This window comes from Lepisosteus oculatus, chromosome 10, assembly GCF_040954835.1.
Source record: "Lepisosteus oculatus isolate fLepOcu1 chromosome 10, fLepOcu1.hap2, whole genome shotgun sequence".
Lineage (NCBI taxonomy): Eukaryota > Metazoa > Chordata > Actinopteri > Semionotiformes > Lepisosteidae > Lepisosteus > Lepisosteus oculatus.
The window spans coordinates 36161919-36171502 of NC_090705.1; the positions used below are offsets into that span (position 1 = coordinate 36161919).

Genomic DNA, 9584 nt, shown 5'->3' on the forward strand with positions numbered 1-9584 from the left:
CGCTTCTTTTGGCAAACTCCGCACACATCCACATCTTCGGTTGCCTTCCCTTAACAAGATAATGCGTACCTTTTCCAGCCATAATGCTTCAGCAGCAAAAAATAGATTCTTAAAACAATCCCTACAATCACAGTCATGAGTGCTGGGAGCCACACAGTTGAGTCATTTCTAATTTAGTACTTTTCTTTAGGACGCTGTGCAGGGGTTTGAAAATTCAATTCAAATGCATTCCATGAAAAGCTATTCGAAAGATGGGTGCCACGTTCAGCCCAGTTTATTTAATAACGACTGATTTCGGGAACATAAACTTAATTTATTTTGGCCTATACTTCATACATTATATCGTTTGCGGCTCCTTTCCTAACATACTGTACAATTACCCAGGTCATTAAAATATATTTTGGTTTCTGTAAAGAAAGTGACCACAGCTCTGTGTTGGGTATCTTCGAGTAAGTAAAATCTTTTTGCTTGCTCTTGAATAGGAGCTTTTAGTAAAAACAAAAGCAAATAACATGCTAAAGTCCTGAATATCCCAGAAACAGCAATAAAGCAGAGCATGAGAAAACACTGATTTGCACTAAAATCATACTGCATAGAAGACCTACAAGCTTTACTGTAAATAAAAGCAGTTTGTCTGTGATGTAAGAAATAAATTACTGTAGCAAATGTAAAAACAGAAGTTGACATCAAAACTAAAAGTCAACAGAAACTGCATTAAAAAGTTGATCTTGGCACAACTAACCTGTGGTGTAATCACAGAGACTGAGATATGGATGGGCAGCAGGCAATAATCTGTACAATGTAAACACAGGTGTGATATGGGATAGCAGGAAAAGATAAATATATTTAACTTACCTTAAGTTATTTATAATTTGAACTGAGCATGTTTTTACAAGTGTCCATTTATTGAATAATTTACCTACTGTATGCATATCGAAAATCCTAGAATGGTGATGCATTGATTTTGAAGACCTACCAAAGCATAAATGGGCAAATATTGTAAACAATTACTATATTTCTTATTATGCTGGCAAAAAACAGTAGTATTTGAGACTCCTAGCACCACCTTTATCTTTATTTTAACCAAAAACATAAAATGAATGGCTACATTTAGGTTTCACAGACTTAATACATAAAATAAAATGTGAAATTTATGTGCAAGTGACACCTGTTGATCTTGCACATAAGGAGACCACATGGGTTCCAGTGCAGATCCAACTTGTCCTGCATTCACCAATCATAGTCTTCAAAACAATTGCGTAAATCAATCATTTAAGCCCACAGAAATGCAATATCATTTGTTTCATTGGCAAGCCTATTTCAACATATCGCAGCATATGTGTAAAACAACACACAAGTGTACTGGGAAGTGCTCTTACTTCATAAGATTAAATGGAAATTCAGGCCAAAACAAGTCTATGGTTTGGCAAAAGCATCTTAAAGAACACATTCTTTTCTATATTTAGAAAATATACTGTACACAGCATATTTACTTAAATTTTCTATGTGGCTTCTACCTGAGCCTAGGCCACATTAAAAAATATGGGAGTTCACTATCTTTTTACAGTAGAGTGAGACTTTAATAACAGGCTCATGTGCGTCATAAGCATACCAAAATCCAAAACGATGTTCATGTATCATATAGACCTGAAAGAGTGATGTGGTTCAGAGGTGACAGGGAAATTTGACTGGAGGCTGTGCTGATCTGTGCTTCTGTGCCCAGTTAAACCACTTTTCTTTGAGACACCAAGGCACTTAACAAGCTGATATACTATATCCAACACTGCAAAAATGGCAGTTTGAGTTTTGACTGCTGACACACACATGTTCAGAGAAAAAAAAAAAGGCAGATACACTGTCCCTGGAAAAATAAAATAATTGGCAAGCAATTTAACCATAAAGTATGATGCTAACCAGAAACTGGCATTGATTGTATCATTCTGCAGAGGTACTGCCATGAAGTGTAGAGTGACTGCTTACCAGAGTGGTTTCTTTAGGTCTTCAAGTGACAGCTATCTGGAAACACCAGCAGACTGAAAGCAACATTCCCCTGCACTCAGACCATGTTTGAGCAAAGGCTATTTATACCACGTTGATCTGTAAAACAGTATTGCTGCTACATCACTAACAGCTCAGACATGAAAGAAGAGGCAGCAATATATTGCTGTGTAGTTTTTATCACTGTGTCAAGGAAAACTTTTGGAAAGAATTTAATGATTGAGAAACTAGACGAGCACCTGTAAACTAAATTTATGATAGATTCTGATTGTGATATATGCCAAGGTGATATCACAAAACTTGTACATGCACACAAAAAGTAAAAGTAAGACAGACTTTAATTGATCTGCAATATAACTACAGTATAAAATACTGAAATGCTACAATTGTTTTCTTAATATCAGAAAATACATTAACATTCATAATTTATGTAAATACTGTGATGTGACAGTTATTTCTTTTGAGAGTTTATTGTATACTTAAAAGGTATCTACTTCAAAAGTTATAAAGCTTATGCATAACAATATATCACACAATTTACTGCAACATTTAATGCAATGCATTCTACAGGATTGAACAATCCCTCAAAGCAAGTTAGAGTACATCCAATCTATCTATGCAATCATGAGAGTTTTGCCTGTATTTTTATATCATTTGGTAAAATCTACAAGCAAACACAATTCTTTATTAAGTAGATGATAACAAATTCTTAAATCTGTCATGACAGAGCAGTATAGGTAATAACAATGTAAGTAAGTTTTATATGGCCCACTGTTTAAACTTAATATCTTATCCAACATGTTTTATCAAAAAAGTTTACTACAGAGCACCCAAACAGTATCTATGGTATCATCATTTTATATAATAAATGACATTGTCAGTTTTCATTTGGTAGTGGTTGTTTGGAATAACTACTTAATTACAGTTGGTCGGAAAGACACATCTTGTGTACATAGTAAATGCAACTAGTGTTCTTTTCTTTAACCAATAGGACATTACCATTCCTATTGTCAGGGCAAGCTGCCTCTAAATGAATCCCAGATACTTGTGGTGTTCCACAGCATCCTGTAGGTTTCGTGACTTATGTACAAAGAAATACTAAAACAGCATCAAAATACACTGAATTGACAAAATTGAAGAGTCTGGCATTAACTTCTGACTACAACCTGCGTGACTTTAAACCACCTAAAGAATAGTTTAATGCAGACAACTAGGAGGATTTCACAAATTGTTCTTTGCAATATTTTGTTGCAAAACCAAAAAAGAGCTATGAAACTGCCCATAGTCATTACAAAGCACAGCTATTCCGGCACAATAACTGTTAATTTAATGTATGTCAAACACTGAAGTTCTCTCAAACTAACATGCATTAATCTCTTTTCCAGACTATTTTCTTTTTCAAACATGCATAGGAAGGAAGAGAGTATACATTGTTTACTCTTTGTTACTTTAAAGTTTTCTTGAAACTTTGCAATGACATAAAAATTAATTTACTTCAAGCAATTTCGGGCCTGATTAGGACAAACAAATAAACCTTGAATGTTTGAGGATGCGTGGATAATTAGTTTCCCCTTCCTACTAATCAATTTCTTCCATTTCTTCCAAAAACTGCTGATTGATCAATTCAAATACTTGGAGCTGTTCCTTAAATTGTGAGTTTTAATCATCGTTGTCAGCATCTTTTAACCACCCCTCCCGTCCTCTACAAAGTACAATTCAAAATCATTCAATAATTGTTTCATGCCGCTCTGTGGTTTGGAGATCTAAACGATTCAAAGAAAAAAAATCCATATATTTGACAATTGACCAAAACTCCCTTAGCCTAATAGGCTGAATTTCAAAAGGAAGTTCAGACATAAGCTCAGTGCTGTATTGTCTTTCACCAACTACAACTCCTAAGACAACTTCAGAATCCAAAACATTGCAAAGACTTTCCTGGATATCACAATAAAAATTAGTGGGAGAGAGTTTAATCCGGTTAAGGAAATGTAATAGGTAAAAGGTAAAAAGGTCAGACAAAGGACGATGAAATAAAGTCAGTGTTAACGTCTAGCCACTCAAAACATTTCCTCTTCCAACATTTTTAGAAAGGCCTCCTTTGACAGATGAAAATAAACACATAGTTAATAAATCATCGCCACACATTTGCCATGATATGTTCATAGCATGGTCAAAGGGGGGGGCTGAAGGGAGGGACCGGGTATGCTTATGTATAACTATTCTTTGGTTTCAAGGACAGTTTTAGAATACATATATAGTGTGCTTGAACATTCTGGCATAACACCTGCAAGATTCTAAACCCATTACATTTTCTCACCATATGCTTCACTGAAGCAATTAATGCAATTTACCAATTCGTGGGAAAACTGCTTTTTCTTTTAGCTCATAATAAAGTCAGATGCTGTTTGCCAGAAACTGAAAAACAAGCTGCAAAATGATTTTAAATATCTGTTTGCTTAATTTATTAGTTCTCTCTAGCGCTCTCTAAGCTGAGAGTTACTCACTGTTTGCGTTTTGAGAGAGTAGCTGGGCCTAGTTGTTTCAAAACATTGAAACAAAACATCTCAGAGCATCTCCTGGAGTGAATACATTTCCTAAGGTATAGGTAGTGTACTGTAGGGGAGCGTTAATCCTGCTTCTGGATACCAGCCAGTTCAGGCCACATTAGATTCTCTGGCAGGCAAAAGCAGAGATGTGAACATTCATTATTCTCTCATGCAGTGACAGGTTCTTATTCTTGTCTTTATATCTACAGTATCTCACAGCATTTGGGAAGTGCACCTGACTGTCAAATATTTTGACTTTAACATTGATCGCTTGGTAATGTGGTCCCAGTTAACACTAAATGTCATGCTTCCTCCTTTCAAGAAATAAAATGGGTAAGATCCTTGGACCAATTACCTATTACCAACTGGCAAGATGGGTCCCAAGCCCTCATCTCATTTGTGTTCAGATGTACACTGTAATAACATTTCTAAATGTTGCTTTAAGTTTGGTTTGGTTATTTAAATCAAAATATATCATGCTTTTTTACTTAGAAGGTCCCTTTTTGTTAGACTCGTTTGGTTATGCTGGCTACTGTGTATATATTTTTAGAAAACTTTATACCCTGATGTGCTGTATCATATAAATTGTTAAGTTGTTATAACATCACAAAATCCCAATATGACAGATGAGCACTGCAAGAGCATTGTGTTAATATTATATTTTGGTTGTGACAACATTGTAACAAGTGTTTTTGTTACATTGATTGTCATCTCTGATCTAAAAAAAAGATACAAAAGTTAACTGGCAGTATAAAATGCAACTTTACAATCAACTTCATCACAGTTCTGAAATAAAAATGTGCTTTCTTAAAAGTAACTTCATTAGTGACAAAATTAGGACATTAACTGGCACCCACTATACTGTATAATAAAAAGAAAAAAAATGGAAAACATTTTAAAACTTCAGACATTAGGAAGTGCTTTTCCAAACTTGGTGTGTTTATTTTTATTGTATACTAAGGTAATGCGACTAAAAATAGATATTTTTAAAGTCACAGACAGGGAGTTCAGATTGCAATTTGGGAATCAGCGGAATCCCCAAAATTAGTGAGAAACAATGTTACTAATGAAAGATTGTAGATTATTCCGAGCAAAAGCTAACTTGTCAAGTGAGGTGTTGTACTCCCAATGGTAAAGATACACGCTGGTTAATTTTACAGTGCGAGCTCAATTTATTTTCCTCTAGGAACAGCCACCAGGTCCAGATCACCTTAAAAACATTGCACATCGGTGACCAAGACAGTTAAATGTGCTTGCTTGCGTCTGCAGGCAATATTCGGTTAAGCTTTTAAAATGTATTTAGAGGAAAGGAGCTTCCGACTGACTATAAATAACATGTATTTATTGGGCAAAAAAAAGTAAAGGTTTTAAAATAGCACAAGGCAAACTGATACTAATGTACAAACCATACCTGCATATGGAGTTGAAAAAAAACTGACTAGCTACTTTGTGTTAACTAAATAAACACTAAATTTTGACAGAGTGTGGACCATGAAAACACAGCATGTCTCAATATAAACTTGTGATACAGCAATCTCTCAATTGATCCAAACCATCCGGATGCAACTATTGTCGGTGGCTTAATTTAGCGATTTGTTCAATAATTATTAGCACTGCGGGCCTATACTGTAACTGTATTGCCCTGGTATTCATTACTTCGGTGTGGGAACTTTCCACGTAGGGTAAACAGATGATGGTGTTTGTGTGTGTGTGTTAGTAGAAAAATCTTTCAAGGACATTATCTTTTTCGCATCAACGTCTGGATACACAGGGCAGCCTGGCATTCACAGCATTGCAGCACTTTTTATTGCGCAGGAAACATCAGTGCGGAGCTGCAACCTGTCATTTTTTTTCTCGACTATCACTTTTAAATGAATGACACAGCTCTGTTATGGGGTACAGAAAGAATTTAAAACGTCCCAGTTGGTGAGTTCACATATTAGGACTACAAAGGAGTTACTTTCTCCAGACACGCTAAACAAGTTGAATTTAAATTTGAGATAACGAACTGTTTCTTGTACGAAGTAAAAAAAAAAGTTAGGTAATGCACAAATATCAGTCCTCTTGCGGTATTACTCATTCGTTAAAAATCTGCAGCAAACTCAGTTCATCACAATTATTTTAACAAATATGTTCCCCTGGAAACGAGACGTATTCAAGGTGAAAATCAACACAGCCAACGCACATTTCATGTATGACATTCTTAAATGATACTTTGGATTACTGACATCTAGAATTGAGCTACCGTACCTTTTGTGGGGCTTTGAGAAGCCTGTGGACTCCCGCAATCTGGTTGATGAGAGGGATATCTTCTCTGAATGTATATAAAGGTGGTCTTGTTGGTTCAGGAAAATTGGTGCTGTTAAAAGGATCGGTATCATCTAAAAACTGAACCCTGCATACGAACGTAGCCATGATGCATCCATGCAAGAACGGGGTATAACACGAGCAACCCGGTTAGAGATCCTCCGCAGTACTGCGTACACTCCGGTAACAACAACAAACGAGCAGCAGGTTGCAAAGTTTCACCAGCAGTGATCCTTATTTACGTTGAAAGTTATCCTGTGACTTGGTCTGTATCCACTTCCCATAGATAACTAGAATCAGAACTACGATAGTGCATTGAATCCAGGATGCCTTTTGTTTTGGCTGTCGTTTCTACTGGAGGTCTGGTGACCCAAGAAGGACAGCTATTTCCAAGGACATTTACAGGCAAGGTGCTGGCAGACTAAAGCCTGTATTAGAAAGAGTCTGGGAGTCTGCAGGAGAATTCTAGAGGGAGACAGAGCTCCCCCCACCAGCAGTACCAACCTTAACGCTGCTGAATAATGGCACATTTTTTTCCAAGTAAAACAGCGACCTCCAGTGGCAGAGTCATGTTTAGCAAAGTTTAGAAAATTATTTTTCAAGGTTTTGCAGCAACTTTATCTCAGCCTTTTGTACCTTTTTGCCGTCATTTTTGTACGCTGCAAGTGTGACAGTCTGTTCTTTACTAACATAACATAATTAAATTTGATTGGGAGTTCAGAATAAATAATAAATATAAACATTATATTATATAAAGGAAAACTAATTATTCTACAGTCATGATAATGCTTTGCCTCATACCAAAAACATTGCATACAGGCTTATCATAGACACACCATGACTGGTTATGCATTTTTAGATTCATCCACACAAAACATAATACAATTTATTTTTAAACCCAGGAAAAGATCTATTACAGAGATTTGTAATTAAACAAGACAGCCATGAATTTGTAAACTATACACAGGAGAGGCACATAAACAGTTGGAGAAGTTTCAAGAACAGAATTACAGTCAGGAACCTAAGTTATTTGACATAATTTGAAACAGTTCAGAATCAGACAACATGACAATAAATAAAAGATTAGGACAGCAATGAATACAGACTGAAGATTTCTTCTAAGGAAATAAACGCATTTGGGATCATTTAAAAACAAATACAAGGTCCTTCCTCCATAATGCCACTATCTTAAATTTAAAAACAGTTTAAACTGGGTAGAAGTATTGAGACGAGTTAAATGTGACACAGGCATACAAAAAAACCAACATAGCAAAAGTTGGAATTTAGTATGACATATGTTCTTTTAATGTGTGACCACTACAGTTTTAATTTTGGTCCCGTTATGACTTTGCTTTGTAGGCCAGACATTTATTCGTAAATTGCAACCAGGATTACCTAAGTGATGGTGCCACATCTGTCGTTTGTCAGCTGGATTCAATGGGCATGAGTCAACAAGGTGTCCTGGGCTAATCGGCAACCCCTGTGGTTAGCCACAGTCAGTCTCTCATTCTTCATAAACTGTGTAAGACAGGACTACTCCATCTGTATCCTTCCCCCAAATCTACTTCGTTATACAATTTTGCAGCCAACCAGCTATAGTATGAAATTACTGCAGTGGAGCAGATTGGAAGACTACAGGTTTAGGAGCTTGGTGTACACACTGTCGCAATCCTCAAGAAGCTCACATTGTGAAAAATGGCGAAAGTTCAAAGTGCACATTTCTGAGAAAGGCATATACAGTATGGATCACATCGTTCTGTGCAGGGGCAAGATGGACTAAAACAGACAGGTCAAAATGGTGGAGGGTATAAAAGCAAAGATCATGCCGATTCAATTTTTTTCTTAACAAATGTTGTCTCTTGTTTCATCTTCTAATAACCAGTTTTGGAATTTACCGTTCTTTGTTACGTCTTGGCTCCCAACACATGTTCCAGTACTTCACTGGGAGAATGAAGATGGGCATTGCCCAGCCATTTGACCAATTCATCTTTTAAGTGCTTGAGGAGAGTTAGCTCTGACTTGTGGGTCAGTGTATTCTTCTCTGATGTCACTGTAAGTCTACAGGTTCCATGACTGTATAATACCAGCTCTGCCCCAAAATTGCTCTCCAATTTTCCATAAACTGGGGAGTCCAGAGCTCAGACTCCCAATGTCTAAGATAAAACGTCCTGTGAAGCAAGCTCATTCATTTGTTGAAGCAAGTATGATCCTATGCAATTCCTTTTCTTTAAACGGTTTCTGTGTTGCATTCTTTTCAGATGCAAAATGGTTCTCAGAAATATTAACATTTTATCAGAGTATTTAGCAGAGTATGTTTCTCAAAAAAACTCTCTGTGGGACTTTTGGGCAAATTCTAGTTGACATCAAGACTGTTGTCTCTGGCGTACCAGGTGTTGGGCTCCGTTCTTTCCATACTTGAGGTTACTGAGTTATTGCCAGAAAGATAATAAGAATATAGGAAAGATTACAAAACAAGTGGAGGCCATTCTTATAGACCACCATCTAAATAAAACTAATTAGCATCTAGCTACTGTCTGGACCCTGTCCTGCTGTTACTTGAAAGAATCCAGAGTATCAGCTGCAAAAACATGGCTTGGTTGACGACAAATGGGCTAGATGAGCTGAATGGCCTTGTCTCATTCATAACCTTTTTTAAGTTCTTATTTATGTGGCTGAATGCCAACCTGGAATCAAAAGAGACACAAGCAGAACATTACCTGCCTTTGTGGCCTT

General features: G+C 36.5%; 1 protein-coding gene across 6 annotated transcripts in view; it reads right to left on the minus strand.

Annotated features, from left to right (window-relative positions):
* The window catches only part of fhod3a (formin homology 2 domain containing 3a), a 240149-nt gene extending 232860 nt beyond the window's left edge, over window positions 1-7289 (minus strand). For all 6 annotated transcript variants that reach the window (XM_015356991.2, XM_015356990.2, XM_069195146.1 and 3 more), the window contains exon 1: window positions 6795-7289. In XM_015356991.2, coding sequence (XP_015212477.1) covers window positions 6795-6959 — 165 coding nt within the window. In that variant the 5' untranslated portion in view covers window positions 6960-7289. The remainder of the gene's footprint in view (window positions 1-6794) is intronic.
* Window positions 7290-9584: the final 2295 nt, after the last annotated feature.